At 41.0% G+C, this 20,099-nt stretch overlaps 1 protein-coding gene across 2 annotated transcripts; it reads left to right on the top strand.

Moving 5' to 3' along the window:
* Positions 1-3,356: 3,356 nt before the first annotated feature.
* Positions 3,357-19,253, top strand: TMEM218 (transmembrane protein 218). 2 transcript variants are annotated; one of them, XM_070765032.1, is made up of 4 exons: positions 3,357-3,377; positions 4,560-4,677; positions 7,113-7,215; positions 16,188-19,253. In XM_070765032.1, exons 2-4 carry the CDS (start codon positions 4,568-4,570, stop codon positions 16,323-16,325), a joined length of 351 nt encoding a protein of 116 aa, XP_070621133.1. In that variant the 5' UTR covers positions 3,357-3,377; positions 4,560-4,567; the 3' UTR covers positions 16,326-19,253. The 2 variants fall into 2 exon arrangements, with proteins under 2 accessions (XP_070621133.1, XP_070621132.1); XM_070765031.1 differs by lacking the exon at positions 3,357-3,377 and adding an exon at positions 4,385-4,469 and having other exon boundaries at positions 16,188-16,405.
* Positions 19,254-20,099: the final 846 nt, after the last annotated feature.

A 20,099-nucleotide genomic window follows, 5' to 3' on the forward strand; every position in this document is an offset into this window, starting at 1 on the left:
CACACACACACCGCGCTCCATGCCTACCTTGTTAACAGGTAATATGTCAGCCTTGTATTGATTGCACTTATTCTCTAGCATAGAAACATAGAAACATAGAAGTCTGACGGCAGAAAAAGACCTCATGGTCCATCTAGTCTGCCCTTATACTATTTTCTGTATTTTATCTTAGGATGGATATATGTTTATCCCAGGCATGTTTAAATTCAGTTACTGTGGATTTATCTACCACATCTGCTGGAAGTTTGTTCCAAGGATCTACTACTCTTTCAGTAAAATAATATTTTCTCATGTTGCTTTTGATCTTTCCCCCAACTAACTTCAGATTGTGTCCCCTTGTTCTTGTGTTCACTTTCCTATTAAAAACACTTCCCTCCTGGACCTTATTTAACCCTTTAATATATTTAAATGTTTCGATCATGTCCCCCCTTTTCCTTCTGTCCTCCAGACTATACAGATTGAGTTCATTAAGTCTTTCCTGATACGTTTTATGCTTAAGACCTTCCACCATTCTTGTAGCCCGTCTTTGGACCCGTTCAATTTTGTCAATATCTTTTTGTAGGTGAGGTCTCCAGAACTGAACACAGTATTCCAAATGTGGTCTCACCAGCATTCTATATAGTGGGATCATAATCTCCCTCTTCCTGCTTGTTATACCTCTAGCTATGCAGCCAAGCATCCTACTTGCTTTCCCTACCGCCTGACTGCACTGTTCACCCATTTTGAGACTGTCAGAAATCACTACCCCTAAATCCTTTTCTTTTGAAGTATTTGCCAACACTGAACTGCCAATACAATACTCAGATTGAGGATTCCTTTTCCCCAAGTGCATTATTTTACATTTGGAAACATTAAACTGCAGTTTCCATTGCTTAGACCATTTATCTAGTAAAGCTAAATCATTTACCATATTACAGACGCCTCCAGGAATATCAACCCTATTGCACACTTTAGAGTCATCGGCAAATAGGCAAACCTTCCCTACCAAACCTTCCCCTATGTCACTCACAAATATATTAAAAAGAATAGGACCCAGAACAGATCCTTGTGGCACACCACTTGTAACCTGACTCTGCTCAGAATACTCGCCATTAACAATAACTCTCTGATGTCTACGCTTCAGCCAGCATTTATCTCCATTGTTCAGTGATGCATTTCCTGCTTCTCTAGGATTTACCTCTATTTGCTCCTGTGAGGCATTTCCTGTTCCTGTTGGATATACAGTACTGTAATTGTAATCTTGATGGCTTGCTTAATGTTTTACTTGCATTTTGATTAAGTGAAGTGATGCTGCAGAGACCCGAAAATTGGCTGGCTGGTGGGAGGCAGGCGTGCATGGTGGAACTCAGCTGGGCGACGGCTGGCGTGCTGGCAGACAGACCTCCACATGCCACCTGTGCACATGGCAATCAAGGCCCTTTACCTTTCAGACATTTATTTATAAATTCAGAGATATTCATTTGAGGACATTTCCAAGCAACCTAGGAAAATGAATAAATGGAGCCTACACTAAAAGCCATCTTCAGCATTAGCACTCAAAATTCTAAATGTCTTCCCAAGAGAAACGCACTTGACTGATGTGGGTTTCATTGCAATTTTCATCTGTTACATTGTTGTAATAAATGTTATTACTTTTATCTATATAATGCTGTTTTATTGCTCTAGGGTTTAATTTGCCCAACGATCAGAGGGCATTTAGTGGGTGTAAAAGATTATCACTACATTTTGGTTCCTTACATATGAAATCTGTTTTTCTTTAGCTCATCTGCTGGATTGCAATTTCTAAAATACTGTTGCTAATGATTCAACTACCCACGTTCTATGCTTTCAATTTCTATGCTGCCATTGGCTCTGGCATTCATCTATATCAGTGTTTCCCAACCTTGGCAACTTGAAGATATCTGGATTTCAACTCCCTGGCTGGGGAATTCTGGGAGTTGAAGTCCAGATATCTTCAAGTTGCCAAGGTTGAGAAACACTGATCTATATCATATCAAAGTTGTAATTAATCTAGCACCTTATATCCTAAATGCTTGTCCCAGGTTCTTCCAAGAAGCCCCAGATTATTCTCCCACTGTGGTAACCCTCTACTCCAAGTAGCATATATTTCACATAAGATTAGTGACAAGCAATTGGTAGATGCCAGAAGGACAAAGTGAATTCCTTCCATTTTGAGAATGCCTGGAAATGATATAGAGCAGGGATCCCCAACACCCTGTCTATGAACCAGTACTGGTCCATGGCATGCCAAAAATCAGGCCATGCAAACAAGTGAAGCCCCATCCATGAAATACAGACCAGAGGCAACCACAGAAAAACCTCTCTCCACTGAACCAGTCCTGGGTGCCCAAAATACAAGCAAATCCTGTGATCTTGTATTATTTAAACATGTTCCGCTGAAGTTTAAAACAAACCAGAAGGATAGCAATTCCTTACACATATCTGAAGTGGGAAAAGAAAGGACAGATGGCAATTTTCTCAAACTGATATTACAAGTGTTTCTATTTTAGATGTTCTCTAATGTTGAAAATAAGCAAGCAAAACAAGTGTGAGATGTTTTCCTCTTATAACATTTTTAACACATGCACACACCCGCACAAGCAAGTTCTTGCCAAAGTGGGGTGGGGAAAAAATGATAATTGAAGAATTAGCAGAAGTATTTAACAAAGCCCTCCCCAAAAAGGAGAATTTGTTTTCCAAATTTGGGGGGGGGGCAGCCACCTGATTTTGTATTCCAGTTTATTGAACACCTTAAAAATAGGTAATATCTACACCAATTGGGAACAGAGAGAGAGCTGTTCTTTTGTTATTTCTGTTACGACAGCCTGTTCTTGCAGGTGCTTCAATTTTGACTTGCCAGGATTTGGTGGGTTGTTGGTTTTGTTTCTTTTTTAGCTAATCCTGAGTGCTAAATTAGCACATATTTCAATGTCATTAAATTGTGCTTGTTGAACAAAGAAATGGACAGGGAAAGACATAGGTTTATAAATAACTTATGAAAAAAGGGGAAGGGCGAAGCTTCTTGATCCACATTAGAAATCTTGCAAAAGTGATTCTCCGACCAGACTCCCAAAAGAATCCCAGATTTAGAGGGAGAAAATGATGGCGATGACGTCACGCCGAACGGGCGAAAGCGATTGGTGCAGACGCGCCTCCTCTGAACCAATCCGTAGACAGACAGACGACGGGAGGCGCGCTCGCGCTCTCTCCGTCAACCTCTCCGCGAGGCTTCGGGTTGCCCCGAGCAACCGCCAATCCGATCCGACAGCGAAGAAGCAAGGCCAACGCTTATTGGCTCCCCCGGGAAATATCTCGTTCAAACCTTTCCCCGGATTGGTTAAGATTGCACGCTTTCGGAAAGCAAGGAGTTTGGGAGGGTAGGTCCGGTCAGGCGTGGAAGGCCTCCGTTCGTTTATTTTTTTATTGTTTTATTCATATTATTTCTGTCTCGTGGCTGCATCCTTAACTAAATATATAACTATCAGGGCAGGCGGGAATTCCACCGGAGAAGCTTTGACCAAGATGGTCTCTGCCTGCTAGATTTACAATGTTGATTCCTTCAACCTTTTATTTTAATCTGGTCTCTGCCCTGGTGGCCCTGTGACTGCTCCGGGGAGGGGAAGAGAGGGAGAATTGGAAGCATTTCCCCTTTACTGGCCATGATTAAAAGCAGGAAGAGGCACTGATTTAAGACCTACAGATTTGGATACACCGGATCAGCCAGCTGCCTTTTGAGTGAATGCAACAACCCTTGTTTAGTCTTAAGCGGTACAGTGCATTGTGCAGATTCAGAAGATTTATTTGGGAATCATGCATAAGATAACATGTGATTTGTAGAGCAGGGCTGCAAAAATCCACATGAGAAGACCATATGCTTTTTGCTGCCATCTAAGAATAATCAGGCAATCTCCACTTACAACTATTTAGTGACTGCTTAAAATTGAGTGGTTCTGAAAAAAAGTGACTTATGACTGTTTTCACACTTATGACCCTTGGTTGCATGATCAAAATTCAGATGCTCAGCAACTGGCATTGTATTTATAAGGATTGCAGTGTCCCAGGGTCACCTTTTGCACCTTCTGACAAGCAAAATCACCGGGGAAGCCAAGTTCACTTAACTGCATTACCCCTTTAATAACTGCAGAGATTCACTTAACTGTGGCGAAAATGGTCATGAAATGGAGCAAAATTCACTTTACTGTCTTGCTTAGCAGAAATTTTGGTCTCAATTGTAAATCGATGATTGCCTGTACTTCCTTTTCTCCCTGTCTTTCAACTATGATGTGTTACCAGGTTTTGCTTAACCTTGTTTCACATGCCTGGGAGAATTTTATGCATGTGAACCATATATGTGACCCAGTGCTTCCTGGAAGTAGGGGAATAGTAGCAAAGTAGCTAAATAAATGAAGCAACAAAGAAGAGTGCATGCAGCTTGAAAAGCAAAGGGGTGTTGGTGCAGATGGAAAAAAGTAATAATTAAATAAAATTGAATTAAATAAAAAATAAATAAAAATAACAGCAGTTTATAAAGCTTCCTTTAACTTTTCTTGACCTTTCAGAGAAAAGGATGGCTGGTACAATACTTGGAGTTGGGCCTGGAGTATTCATCTTGGCAGTGGTCTGGGTCTTGACTTTACTGCTATGCCTGTTATTATCCAGAGCTTCTGGACTTGCTAGGTAAGATACCTCTATTACTGTTAAAATAAATGTAGGGGGGAAGCTGCTGTTAAAATGAATTTCAGGCAAAGCTTAAGAAAGCAAGAGATTTTTGTGCAAATGCTGGAGATTCTTAACCTGAATTGTCCTAACATATAATACAAAGCATATTTTAACAAAGAGAGACATTTCATGGTGATGAATGCTGATAACCTGAGAAGCAATGAGGAGATCATTCAATTCTCTGGAGTTTTAGCTAATGTTGATTTATGATCATGTTTACCTGTCAGGGCAATAGCTCTTAGATATGTACAGTATGATTCAGTCTCCAGGAAGCTTCCCCAGCATTTCTTGTGCTCAGTCACCAGGTTCTGTTGTGCATACTTTCTCTGCTCTTTGCCTGTAGCAAAATGCTGAGATGAAAGACTTCCTGGCCCTAACAAGGAAATTTTACATCCCCTGCTTCACTGCAGTTGCAGGTTATTGGACCAGTGGAATGGTCCCACTTGATCATGCTAACTATTGACCTGCTGACCTGTGTACAAAGGTGATTCAATCCCCTTAACAGAATCATTTCTCTTATTGGGCACCTGCTGTTTCTCATTAATGCTTCTCTTGTCCTCTGTGAATTTTCTTAATTGTATCTGGCATTGTTTCTTTGTATTAGTGTCACATGTAAACCCTTTCTTTGAAGCAGCAAAACTTTTATACAATTCTCCACTCTGTGCTATAGCTACATAGCAATCTCTACTTTCTATTTCCCCCCTCATTCTGACTTGCCAGTGAACTGTTTTCTGAATATCTGGAGAGGCTATTTCAATGAGAGAATTGAGTCTATAATAAGCAGTTGTTCATAATAGGTCAGGTTTTTTTTCAAGTGAATGGAGCATTCTGACATTGCTTATGCATATTTAGCATTTCAGTAACAAAGCCAAACTAGAGCTGTTTATGGTTGCTGTAAGTATTTCAGACTTCATACATATCAGGAAAGACTTAATGAACTCAATTTGTATAGTCTGGAGGACAGAAGGAAAAGGGGGGACATGATCGAAACATTTAAATATGTCAAAGGTTCAGGAGGGAAGTGTTTTTAATAGGAAAGTGAACACAAGAACAAGGGGACACAATCTGAAGTTAGTTGGGGGAAAGATCAAAAGCAACATGAGAATATTATTTTACTGAAAGAGTAGTAGATGCTTGGAACAAACTTCCAGCAGACGTGGTTGGTAAATCCACAGTAACTTAATGTAAACATGCCTGGGATAAACATAGATCCATCCTAAGATAAAATACAAAAATAGTATAAGGGCAGACTAGATGGATCATGAGGTCTTTTTCTGCCGTCAGTCTTCTATGTTTCTATACTATACAAGGTTAGGAAATAGTTGAATTAACTACTTCTTGTAATACTGAAGGTGACTACTAAACTTTAAAGAACCATGGTGTTCCTTTTTTAAAACCAGAAGTTTAATGTACATCACTTTAATATTGTTTGGATGAAAGCATAAGAAATTTTTGGAGAAATTTTGTACTTTGTTGTCAAAAATAATGAGATTTTGCAAGAGAGATTACTATTGAGAGGAAAGCTGCATGAAAATGAAAATTGACAAATATGTTGTTACTTAATATAAGACATAGCAATTCATTTTCGAGATTTCCCCTAATATAAAAACAGATCCTCCCCAAATCAATTCAGAGTTATGAATTTCAGTAATTAAGCTGATTAAAAGCATAATAAATATGAGAATGTGTAATTAAATGTTAAATTATCATCTTATAATCTTCCTGTGCCCTCTTCCCTTCCAGGACTGGATTGACCCTTGTTCTGCTTATTAATGTAATTTTAGGATTCCCAGAAAATGTTATGTCATGGCTGGGAAAAGGGGGAAACCCCAGAGTTTACCTTCTTTTTCATCAAAGGAAAACATATGGAAATTCTTTGACTTACAGTCATTCATTTAGTGACCCAAATTCCAGCAGCACTAAAACAAAGTGACTAGGTTTTCAAACTTATCACCATTGGAGCATTCAGATGGTAACAATCAAAATGTGAGTGCTTGGCAACTGTCATATATTTATAATGGTTGCACTGTCTGGGATCATGTGATCACCATTGTAACCTTCCCAATTGGCTTCCAACAAGCAAAGTCAAAGGGGAAAGCTGGATTCACTTAATAACCTCATGATTCACTTAACAACTGCAGTGATTTGCTTAACTGTGGCAAAAAGATCATACGGTAACATGACACAAAATTAACACTTAATTTTATCCCTTGTCACTTAATAACTGCCTTGTTTAACAGTGAAAATTTTGAGCTCAGTTATAGTAGGTCAAGGACCACCTGTACATGTAGTGTTTGGTTTATGAGCAAGAACCCATATAGATTATATGCAAGTAAGAGATGCTAGTATTCAAATATTGTGATGATTTCTTCATTAACTTTCTATTTCTCTAGGTTTTCAATCATTCCGGTTTTCTTTGCTGCTGTGACCATCACTTTAACCTTGTTGCTTTTTCCTCGAGCTGGCAAGATTCCCGCACCAGTTACAGAAATCAAGGTAAAAGCATCTGCAAATCAACATGTTCTGTCTCAGCTGTTGATGAAACCAAGAGAAACGCAGTCTTTGAGCTGATTGAGCACATGGGCTAAGTATAGTCTCAATGCAATGCATCACCCCAAGCAGAGAATTAATTGCCTGTTTCTCAACCACTGCTGGAACAAGGGAAACATTGCTGGAGGTGATGACAGTAAGAACCAGAGTTAGAATGCTAGGGCTGCCCCAAGTTATTAGAAGCTTTGGGCTGGCTTGGCAGTTGGGTATTAAAGACTCGGACTAAACTACTAAGAAACTCGGGGCCTACTTTATGATTGGCTTGAAAAAAGAAAATAAAATATATATACCAACGGTTAATTTTCTATAAGTTTAAGATAATATTACGATAAACTAAGTATTTATGTATTATACTATGTTATATTATGTAATACAATATATAGAATATAGAATATGTTATAATAATACATTTAAAGGTGGAAGCTCCATGGTTCAACGAGGAGCTCCGGGAGTTGAAACGCCAGAAGAGACGTCTAGAGAAGCGATGGAGGAAGAGTAGGTCTGAATCTGATCGAACACTTGTAAGAGCTTTTATTAAGACTTACAAAGTGGCGCTCAAGGCGGCAAGATGCGCGTACCATGCCGCTTTGATTGCATCAGCGGAATCCCGCCCGGCCGCTCTGTTTAGGGTGACCCGCTCCCTTCTTAATCAGGGGGGAGTTGGGGAGCCCTTGCAGAGTAGTGCCGAGGACTTTAACACGTTTTTCGCTGATAAAGTCGCTCGGATTCGGGCCGACCTCGACTCCAATTGTAAAACAGAGTCGACTGACAACGAGTCAGTCGAGGTGACTGGGGCACGTACTTGTCCACCTGTCTGGGAAGAGTTTGATCTGGTGACACCTGATGAAGTGGACAAGGCCATTGGAGCTGTGAGTTCCGCCACCTGTTTACTGGATCCGTGTCCCTCCTGGTTGGTTTCGGCCAGCAGGGAGGTGACACGGAGCTGGTTCCAGGAGATTACCAACGCTTCCTTGGGGAGGGGAGTTTTTCCATCACTCTATAAAGAAGCGCTTGTGCGCCCCCTCCTCAAGAAGCCCTCCCTGGACCCAGCTGTGCTTAATAACTACCGTCCAGTCTCCAACCTTCCCTTTATGGGGAAGGTTGTTGAGAAGGTGGTGGCACTCCAGCTCCAGCGGTCCTTGGAAGAAGCCGATTATCTAGGTCCCCGGCAGTCGGGTTTCAGGCCCGGTTACAGCACGGAAACTGCTTTGGTCGCGTTGATGGATGATCTCTGGCGGGCCCGGGACAGGGGTTTGTCCTCTGTCCTGGTGCTCCTTGACCTCTCAGCGGCTTTCGATACCATCGACCATGGTATCCTTCTGCACCGGCTGGAGGGGTTGGGAGTGGGAGGCACTGTTCTTCAGTGGTTCTCCTCCTACCTCTCTGGCCGGTCGCAGTCGGTGTTAGTGGGGGGACAGAGGTCGGCTCCTAGGTCTCTCCCTTGTGGGGTGCCTCAGGGGTCGGTCCTCTCCCCCCTGCTATTTAACATCTACATGAAACCGCTGGGCGAGATCATCCAAGGACATGGGGTGAGGTATCATCAATATGCGGATGATACCCAGCTTTACATCTCCACCCCATGCCCAGTCAGCGAAGCGGTGGAAGTGATGTGCCGGTGCCTGGAGGCTGTTGGGGCCTGGATGGGTGTCAACAGACTCAAGCTCAACCCGGATAAGACGGAGTGGCTGTGGGTTCTGCCTCCCAAGGACAACTCCATCTGTCCGTCCATTACCCTGGGGGGGGGGAATTATTGACCCCCTCAGAGAGGGTCCGCAACTTGGGCGTCCTCCTCGATCCACAGCTCACATTAGAACAACATCTCTCAGCTGTGGCGAGGGGGGCGTTTGCCCAGGTTCGCCTGGTGCACCAGTTGCGGCCCTACCTGGACCGGGACTCATTGCTCACAGTCACTCATGCCCTCATCACCTCGAGGTTCGACTACTGTAATGCTCTCTACATGGGGCTACCTTTGAAAAGTGTTCGGAAACTTCAGATCGTGCAGAATGCAGCTGCGAGAGCAGTCATGGGCTTACCCAGGTATGCCCATGTTTCACCATCACTCCGCAGCCTGCATTGGCTGCCGATCAGTTTCCGGTCACAATTCAAAGTGTTGGTTATGACCTTTAAAGCCCTTCATGGCACTGGACCAGAATATCTCCGAGACCGCCTTCTGCCGCACGAATCCCAGCGACTGATTAGGTCCCACAGAGTGGGCCTCCTCCGGGTCCCGTCAACTAAACAATGCCGGTTGGCGGGCCCCAGGGGGAGAGCCTTCTCTGTGGCGGCACCGGCTCTCTGGAACCAACTCCCCCCAGAGATCAGGACTGCCCCTACTCTTCCTGCCTTCCGTAAACTCCTCAAAACCCACCTTTGCCGTCAGGCATGGGGAAACTAAACATCTTCCCCTGGGCACGTTGAATTTATATATGGTATGCTTGTGTGTGTGTGTATGTTAGTATAGGGGTTTTTCTTAAATTTATAATATTTTAATTAATTGGATTAATGTATTGGATTGTCTTTTCACTTGTTGTGAGCCGCCCCGAGTTTTCGGAGAGGGGCGGCATACAAATCCAAATAATAAATAATAATAAATAAATAAAAAACCTACAGAATTATATTAAAATAGTAAATAAGCATGAATTATTTGTTGATACAAATACCATAAAATAACCCTAGAGGTTTAAGTGTATGGATGTAATTGTTTTGTTTTGTTTGTTTTGTCTAATGTCTTGTTTGCATGTTTTTTTAAAAAGGTATATACAGTGTTCCCTCGATTTTCGCAGGTTCAAACTTTGCAAAACGCTATACCACGGTTTTTCAAAAAATATTAATTAAAAAATACTCCGCGGTTTTTTTTCTATACCACGGTTTTTCCCACCCGATGATGTCATACGTCATCACCAAGAGTCACTTCTCTCTCTCTTTCTCTTTCTTTCCTGTCATTCTCTGCTTCAATCATTTTCTCATTTCTCTTTTTTCTCCCTTTTTCTATCATTTTTTTCTCTCTCTCTACCTTCCACTCTCCCCCCTCTTGCTCTCTCTCTCTTTCTCCCTCTCCCTCTCTGTGAGAACGCCTGCCCCCACCTCTCCTGCAGCCCCCTCGCTGATAGCTGGGACGAAAGTGCTCTCAGCTAAGGGACTGTGAGAGGGGCGAGGCAGGCATTCTGAAAGCGCTCAGAGCGGCTACCGGCCGAATGAGGAGGATGAGAAGCCATAGCCGCCAGCGCTGCTGCAGGAGGACCCGTGTCCGAAGAAAGCCGGTGAGAGGGGTGGATCGGGCGGGCGGGCGGTAGCGGCGAGGGGGCCGGAGGCGCTGGGGGGGCGGGGGCAGCCGACATTCAAAGCAATCTTTGCCAGCCTCCTCACTTTTGTCGCTCCCTGCCCTAATTTCAAGCCCGGCTCCTTGCGCTGCCTTGAAAAAGGGTGCGTAGGGGTAGTTTTTGGCTGTCCATAGCCAAAAATGGTGTTTTTACTTCCGCACCGCTACTTCGCGGAAAATCAACTTTCGCGGGAGGTCTTGGAACGTAACCCCCGCGAAAATCGAGGGAACACGGTAATCCAATAAAAAATTAAAAACAAAAGCAAAGACTCCAACTAAGAGTAGATGGATATTTTGGATCAGATTGAATTGATGGCAGGCTAAAGGCTCAAGAATAGGATTCTATTTTGAAGCAAGTATCTGGCAGTAAAGAAGGGAAATGAAGCAGCCTCTCATTATTAATTGTTTGAGCAAAATCAAAAATTCTTGAAGTGATTTCTTTTGCTTGCCTGAAAATCTAGAAGTCTGAGATTAAAAGTGAAGGTTGTTTATAGAGTTTTGGAAAGACTGTTCAGTTTAGTTGTTTGAACTCCCATTCTGGGATCAGAAGCAGGCACTAGAGGAGGGGTTGCCAAGGTTGAAGACGTCTACATTAGAGGACTCCCATTGATACATACAAAGACTTGCCAGGTGAATTTTGCATTTGTGAAGTTTGTGCTGTGTCTTCTCTAAAGAAATCAAAAAGGCAAATAAGAGGCATTGGGCAACAGGAAAATGAAATTAAAATCAGAAACTAAATGGCTCTTTACCCCCAGGCATAAAAAAAAACCAGCTATAAAAACTAAGTATTAAAGCTGGAAAGAGAAATCTCAAAAAGAAATGCTTATTAGGTGGGAGGAATTAATTTTACACTAAGGTAACATAGAAACATAGAAGATTGATGGCAGAAAAAGACCTCATGGTCCATCTAGTCTGCCCTTATACTATTTCCTGTATTTTATGTTAGGATGGATATATGTTTATCCCAGGCATGTTTAAATTCAGTTACTGTGGATTTACCAACCACGTCTGCTGGAAGTTTGTTCCAAGCATCTACTACACTTTCAGTAAAATAATATTTTCTCACATTACTTCTGATCTTTCCCCCAACTAACCTCAGGTTTGTTTGCAAAGGGAACATGCTTCCTTGTTGTATTATTCATAGAATTTTTTCCCCATTGGACACAGAGCGTGCCTTGCTTTTTCTAGGAGTCCGTTTAATCTTAAAAATGAAAGCTCCGTTATAACTGCTTGCTAAACTTTTGGAGATGCTGTCTCATTTATGTTTCAGCCCTTTTGTTTTTCTGATGAAAAGATTCTTCAACAGGGCCACACAATTTCATTAGCATTTGGAAGCTTTGATTTGGATTCATACAATTTCCTGCTTCCTGTCTCCTGAAATTTTATTCTGTCTGCTTATAAATCTGCTGTCCGGGTCAGACTAATAGTAGAATGTGCTATCTTTACTTAGTAATGGTTAGTGCTCAGTTGAATATTGCCTCTGAATATAAAAATTTCATTAGCCATTATTGCTGTTGTTTATTATTAGGGTCAGCCAATATATGTTTTGCTTGAACTTCTTTAAAACCAAAGCTCTTTGCAATAATTTGCAGCAAGTTATGAAAATTACCCCTCATGAATTCTTTTTTTATAGCTTAAGCCAGTGCTATTCCTCTCCCATATATGCCACAACCTAATGGCCTGCCTTTCATGGTCTCAGACAACTAATCCTACAATTAAACAGGGCAGAGGTAGCTAACTCAAGGCTGTGGGCCAGATCTGGCCCGTGGGTTGCTTAGACCTGGCCCATGGGGCCATCCTGGAAACAGTGAGAAACCAGGCAACATTGCCTCTGCCAGTGAACACAGGCTCTTGAGCTCCTTTTCTGGATGCAATGGCATCATGCAACCATCTGCCAGTGAAAACAGAGCTCGGGAGGGCTGCACTTCACCCTCCTGAGCTCTGTTTTCACTGGCAGAAGGTTGCAGGAGACCTCTGCAGCTGGAAACAAAGTTTGGGAGCCTGTTTTGCTTGCAGAGCTCTCGGGCTGCCACAGGCACCAACGACATGAGTGACATCCAGGAGGCCATGTCCACTCTGGCCACCCCCACCCCTCAAGGTCAAACACAACCCTGATGCAGCCCTCATGAAATAGAGTTTGACAGCCCTGAAATAGGTTTTTTTTTTTTTAAAAAAAAATCATCCACATTGAAAAGTTCTTAACTGTCTGAGCTTCAGATTTTTTTTAAAAAAATACTATTTTTTAAAATCTAGAAATAAGACGCAACACCTTTTTAAAAAAAAGTTCTATAATTAATGGCAGTAAAGACGCCATTGAGCACTGATAATGTTACCTAGTCAGAGAGTGAAACATCCACAAGTAAACCACCAAACAGAGAGCACTAAGGATTTCACGATAATCTTAATTGTGATGAACACAACTTGTCTTCTTTAATCTCAGGAGCTGGTTTTTATTCTTCTATTCTTCTTATTTAGTGCAGATCCTTGGCTTCTGCTTTTACCTTATTAGAGTGCATCCTCACTCCCTTCCCATATTTTCTTTAGTGCCATGTATAGTTCTACCTTTTTCCAATAAAGCACACTGTTACTAATGTAGCTGATGCTTCTAGCAGATTTCACCAATAATCAAATATTCCTCTAAGCTTTTACCTGCTGCTAGATTAACTCTCCAAAGAGTCTGAATTTTTATTAAGAGCTGTGTGTGCCTCTCAGATCAACTTTAGAGGCAATTGATTCCACTTTCCCAGAGATTTCCCAGACCTAATTCTTTAAATTCTACACTCACTCTGAAGCTATTTTGTCTTTCTCTCCTTGATGATGAGAGTGCTGTGCTTCTTTCAGAGGTCCTTCCTGCCCACGTTTCTGCACAATTCTGGCAACACAGACCATTGCCTTAGCTGGAGTTTCTTCTGAAGGACATTTTATCCAGCAGCTCAGTTTAAGGGACAGCCAATGCCTCAATTCTCCACAAGGGAGGTCAATGTCATTTCTGAAGGAAAAGCACCTGTAAAAATTTCATGTATCTAGTTTAGTTTTGTTCAGATCAGGGGTGTCAAACTGGATTTCTTTGAGGGCTGGATCACCATTGTAGTTCTCCGTGGGCCGGCAGGGGTGGGTGCAGAGGGAAAGATGGGACAGATGCCTCCTGCAGCACTTTGCTGGCCAAAACACAGCATGAAGGGGCATGTGAGGCCCCTATAAGGCCCATTTTCAGCCTCCCTGGCATCCAGCAGCAATCTGCCAGCCAAAAACAGGCCCCGGGAGGCCCGTTTTCAGCCTCCCCGGCGTCCAGGAGCAGTCTGCTGGCCAAAAACGGGCTGCAGGTGTGTGTGTGGACGCACGCACTCCTGGGATCATTTTGGCCAGCAGAAGCACTGTGGCCTGTTCCTTTGATGTTTATAGGCCAGCCCCGCAGGCCATATTTAAGCCTCCTGTGGGCCTTGAGTTTGAGTTTAGATTGTTCTGTGTTTTCTTCATCTAATTCAGTGTAGCAGTGGCAAACAATAAACACCCATCAAGTTTGGTAGATTTTTTTTTATATTTGGGGTTGCGCAATCACTGTTGAGTGTTAGATAAACTTCAAGATGCAAATGACACCCCTGGCTTGACTAGAAACAAGAAATAGAACCAGGAATAGCAATGGAAAGAATATGTGGGTTGAGAGTGAGGGCAGTACCTTCACTGTAGTAGCAGTAAGGGAAGAGTTATTTGGGGTATCTTTAGAGTTAATTTCAGCAGGAGGTTAAGCACAATAGAATATCGATAATGCCTGCATAGAGTTTTCAGCACTCACAAAATGCTAATTGGCTAATTAAAAAGTAAAGCTTGTTGAATGAGCAAACACATCACCCACAGGAGGTTTGTCCTCTAGCCAGGAGAGGTCAAACTTGCATTAATCTTGTTTTCTGAAACTTCCCTTCATTGTCAAGATAGAGGATCATGGAGGCCCAGGAGCAGAAAAGTTGATTTTTGCATTGCTTCTCTCTTCGCTTGGGTAAAGGCAAATTGGATCTTACACTATAGGTTTCATGGTGGAAGCATGAATTGGCCTGTTTGTATGTCTTTTTATGTGCAGACAAAAGTTGTTAATTCCTTGTGTACCCCTCTGCCCTGGCTTATAAATACATCATAAGGGAATGAATGGTTGAGAAATATAAAATATAAATAAATTCTACATTTTAGATTGTCCATAATTACTGTCAAAGTTCTGAGTGACCAGGCCAGACCAGAGAGGGTGAAACGTAGCCAGAAGATAAACACATGCCTGTATTCAAGTTTGTATTGGGAGTCTGAACTTATTTTCACCTTGCGGTCGATAAGGTCCCACAGAGTTGGCTTTCTCCGGGTCCCGTCAACTAAACAATGTTGTCTGGCGGGCCCCAGGGGGAGAGCCTTCTCTGTGGTGGCCCCGGCCCTCTGGAATCAACTCCCCCCGGAGATTAGAACTGCTCCCACCCTCCTTGTCTTCTGTAAACTACTTAAGACCCACCTATACCGCCAGGCATGGGGGATTTGAGACATCTTTCCCCCAGCCTTATTATAATTTATGTTTGGTATGTATCTGCTGTTTGGTTTTTAATTATGATAGGATTTTTAGGTTTTTAATATTAGATTTGTGCCATTATAATATTGTTTTTATCGTTGTTGTGAGCCCCCCCGAGTCTTCGGAGAGGGGCGGCATACAAATCTAATAAATTATTATTATTATTATTATTATTATTATTATTCATTTTTGCGTCTTTATTCTTTTTTCTTTCTAACTCAATAGAAAGTTAGAAAGAAATTATATAAAGGAACTCCAAATTCCACCTATTAGGACGATAACCTTCCCCCAAACCTATGAGACTGAATTTAGATAGAAGGCAAAGCAAAGCATCATTGGGAAATGAACCAGGAGAGGTCCTGCTTGCACAGGAATGGGCAACTATGACAACTTTTCAACTTGTGGATTTCAACTCCCACAATTCCTCAGCCATTAGGAAATCTGGGAGTTGAAGTCCACAAGTCTTAAAGTGGCCAAGGTTTTTGACCATATCCAGACATGATCTTCTGTTCATAGTGTTTCTCTATTTTGTTTATTTTTGTGCTGCATTTCAGTTGTAGTTTAGTAACTAACTGGAAAAAAGCAATACAATCAGTAAAATCAAAATAATGCAAAAAAAATGTTTTGGTGCACCCACGTGTCCGTGCGTGATTTTGCTACCTGTCCAGGTACAGTAGCATAATTGCTCTGGACTCTGTAGCACTCAGAGCCCTGGGGGCAAACACACATCACCATTCCACCTTAGCAGCCCATCTCTGGCTATCATTTCCATCCCCCCAGTCCTTTTTTTCTCTAGACTAGCCAAACCCAAATCTTGAAACTGTTCTTCATATGTTTTAGCCTCCAAACCTTTAATCATCTTAGTTGCTCTTCTTTGAATTTTTTTTTTCAAATGAAACAGCTCTGCTCTCTGTCCCCAGCCACATCAGTTGTCAGGAAAATATGCAGGGAGCTTTAGCAAGACTGATGCAACAAGTTGCAGCCTTTCAATTTAATGACATCTAATGCTGAAGTGATTTCCAGCCACAGTTGTGACTTACAGTGTTATATTCTTAGATTGTAGACACCTTCTTCATTGGCCGTTTCATCCTGCTCCTCGTTTTAACTCTGGTTTTCCTGGGATGCCTGTTTTTGCTTCTGACTCACCATCTTCTGCAACCTGTGTATGCCAAACCGTTGCGATCCATCACTTAGAATAACCTGCTGGGAGTCCGTGATGGTACTTTGGCCCCAAGAACATTTCCCATGCCGGTGACTGAAGACACAGGATTCAGTTCTATGAATCAGAATGTATTGTCACAAATACAGAATTTGTATGATATGGTATCTTGAGTTTCCTTCGAAGAAGTTTCAGATGCAGTAGTATGAGTGCAACCAAATGTATTGTGAATATTAAGTTTGGTTTTTTTCCCCTTTGTGTTCTAACTTTGGTTAATTGAAAATGTATTTGTATGAAGATGTGTTTGTATAACAGTTCAGATAATGCTGATTCAATCCCATAAAACATGTGTTGCAGTATTGGTAACTGCCCATTTGCCAGAACACTGTTTATTATTAAACAATTAAAAATGTATTTACATGAAATGATTGAACGTCAATCTGGTTGGTAACCAGATTGTTTTCCTCCAGGCTCTGAATGGTGAAACTTTGCTTGTGAATTTCTTTTTAGTGCTTTCTGTATATATTGGATTTAATTTAATGGATCCCCCAGGGCTTATTTATTGTCTTCTCCGCCTGTGTAATACAGGTGAGAGATGCTAATGAATCCCTTTGAGAAGTCTCTTGGCCAGATTGTTCCAGGAGGACAAAACTGAAACAGATAATTTTTCTTCACCAACAGATGATAAGTATTGCTAAATCATAGTTGAGCAACCAATATCATATATTTGTTCCGATTGTTACATCTAACACATTTGTTTGGCAGAGATAATGTTCAGCTGTGTGTCCTCCCTAATACACAAAAAGAAAGTAGTGCCTTAACAATGATGTCAGATAATATCCATACTTTTAGTTGGATGCAGTGTTTCAAAACCTTGGCAGCTTTAAGATGCTTGGACTTTAACTCAGTTGGCTGGGGAATTCTGGGCGTTGAGGTCCACACATCTTAAAGCTGTCAAAGTTATGAAACATACTCTATTGGATTCTAGATTTCACATGTTAGTATGCCTTACATAAATGTATTTCTAACATTCCATTCATGTTAATTGCAATTATTCTCCATGAATGAGATGTACAGGACTTTATATAGTCTAATGTTATCCATATGTGTCGGACCAATTCTCATAATCCCGAACCAGCATAAAGCCACCCTGTATTAAAAATGTAAACTGATTGAAATCAGTGGGCTGAGGCATAAATGTATTTTAACATTAAATTAAATATTAAAATTAAATATGCTGCCTTTCCACTAAAAATAATACTCAAAGTTAGCCAATATTAAAATGTGCAAAGCAGTTGCAAATAAAAACCATAAAATACATTGGTAGGGAGAAAAATACTCAGATTACAGCCTGTGTCACATAATTTCAGAGTCCTGATCATAAAGATAAGGTTTCTAGATGTGCTCGACTATAGAATGTAAAAGCTAAAATTAGCAAAACCTATATTATTATTTGACTTCTTTATGTTGTTATGGATGTTTAATTGATTTTGTGGATCGTTACTTATCATGAATGTTTTTAACTCTTGATTTTTTTATTAGGATTATAAATCAGGAATTGAGACGTGGTTATTGAAACGGGTGTCCAAGTGCTGCCTCTGTGTTGGTTGAGGCAGGCAGGATTCCCTTGGGTAGCATTTGTTGGGGGGGGGGGGCGAGGGAAAGGGAGGGTTTTGTCTTCTCTTTCTGCTCAAGATCTCCATGTACAATTGGTGGGCCTCTGTGTGACACAGAATGCTGGACTTGATGGGCTTTGGCTAGATTCAGCATGGTTCTTCTTATGTTCTTATGAGACATTAGATGATACACAAAAGGAATACATTGAATAACAATATTTGCATCATGAATCTGCAAAATTGTGGAATTACATCTGCCTTAATGGTGGCTCAGTATTCATGGTATTGTCTCTATAGGTTTGTTATCCTTGTATGCCACTGTGCATGACATTTTTGCTCTATGTATTCTTAAGGATATTTCAGACACAGATCTGTTTTTCAATATTCTACTTACCTCTTCAGGTTCTCCGCTTTTACTTTTATTCTCTTTGTTCAGTCATCCTCCTCAGGCAATTCCAGTGTCCATTTTGGTGATATTAATCACAGAATGATTTTAAAATGGCGTAAGCGAACAAACTGGAGATGGAGAATAGACCTCATCTACCTTTCTTCCCTTAATTGAAAGAGGGATGGGAGTCGATCAAGGGCTCTTTCTAACAAGATTATAGATAAGATTTCCTAACTTCATTAGAAACTTGCCCTGGGAATGAATAATAATAATAATAAAAACCTGAAAGGATAATTTTAAAATAGCTGAACCTTCTATTTAACAAGAGAAATAAGTGGGAAAGTAATTGGCCAACCAAGGAATACTTAAAAACCCAGCAGGGATAGCTTTCTGAAATAGATTAGTGGTGCTTCCATATCACATATTAATTGGCATCAGATGACTTGGAAAGCCATAAAAACCCAAATGGGGAGAGGCGTCAAAGCCATCGCAAATTCTGGAGATCCTGCTTCTTCTAATTTCATTTTTAACAATATTTTTACAGACCAACATGGCAGTGCTCTTACAAAACTGTTTCCATTTCTACAGAGTAAAGTTTTAAAAACTTAGCTATTTTGATATTGCAAGAAGCTTTAATGTTGCATTTTTAAAGATTTATTTTTCTGCTTTTCCCATGTAAGGATAATCTCTTTGCATACACTATTGAAGTGAATCACTTCTTGTAATCTGCTTCCCCATCTTTGAACTCCCTTTCTGATGTTATATCAAATGTTTTAAATTCTCCATTGACTATTAACTTGCTGATTTGATTGACTTATATGCTACAAGCCTCAGATATTTGGAGGTGATGAATTCCTTATAATTGCTTATTGTTTGAGCTATATTATTATTATGTATTATTTAATCAGTTGTATTATTGATTACAATTACTCAATAATAAATATAATTATTTAATTTCATTTATTTGTATCCTGCCTTCATTATTTTTACAAATAACCCAATGACTAAAGCAGGTATTAAACTTGCAGCTTCCTACTTTCTTGCCTGGTACCTTAACCACAAGACTAGACCAATTATGCTTTCAATATTGAACTTTTGGAATGCATCAATCTGTATAATGATGTATAATATTATGGTCCTAATGACACTGAAGAAGGCAGCTCCTTCTATTGAAAAGACTGTCCATTGAACAGTGTCTAACCTGCATAATGCTAGGATTAAAAGCCATAAAGGGAGCATGATTTTTCTTTTTTAAAAATTGTTTTTTATTCATTTTTTTAAAACAATAAGAGGAAAAAACAAAAACAAGAATATATTTACGTTTTACATTTCTGTGTCATCAGTGTAGAATCACTATGCATATATATCAGTCAATCGCATTATTAATTTACAATAGTACTAATATTTACAATTTTATAGGATTGTTTTTTCTGATTTCTAGAAAGACACAATGTTCTGACCTGGCTCCCAAACATGACAAATCCTCTGTAGTTAAATAAATGTTCCCGTTCTTAGGAGCGACAGCTGTCCCGTCAAAAAGTCTCTCTCTCTCCTCACAGCAGGCTAACAAGTCTGTCTGGCAGGGAATAGTTAGTTGTCTGCCACATCTATTCGTCTCCACCTCCTGCCTTTTATCCCCAGAGCTAGAGTGGGGCTTCCTTAAACAGTGGTGGCTTTTCCATCCGAAGGATCAGGCCATAGATTGCACTGCTCTTCTCGCCTCTTTGGTCTACACATCTGTGTGTGTCAGGCACAGGACCCAGCTGTTTTTCCTCTTCCTCATCAGCCACGTCCAGACCTGGGGG

Source organism: Erythrolamprus reginae, chromosome 12, assembly GCF_031021105.1.
Source record: "Erythrolamprus reginae isolate rEryReg1 chromosome 12, rEryReg1.hap1, whole genome shotgun sequence".
Taxonomy (NCBI): Eukaryota; Metazoa; Chordata; class Lepidosauria; order Squamata; family Dipsadidae; genus Erythrolamprus; species Erythrolamprus reginae.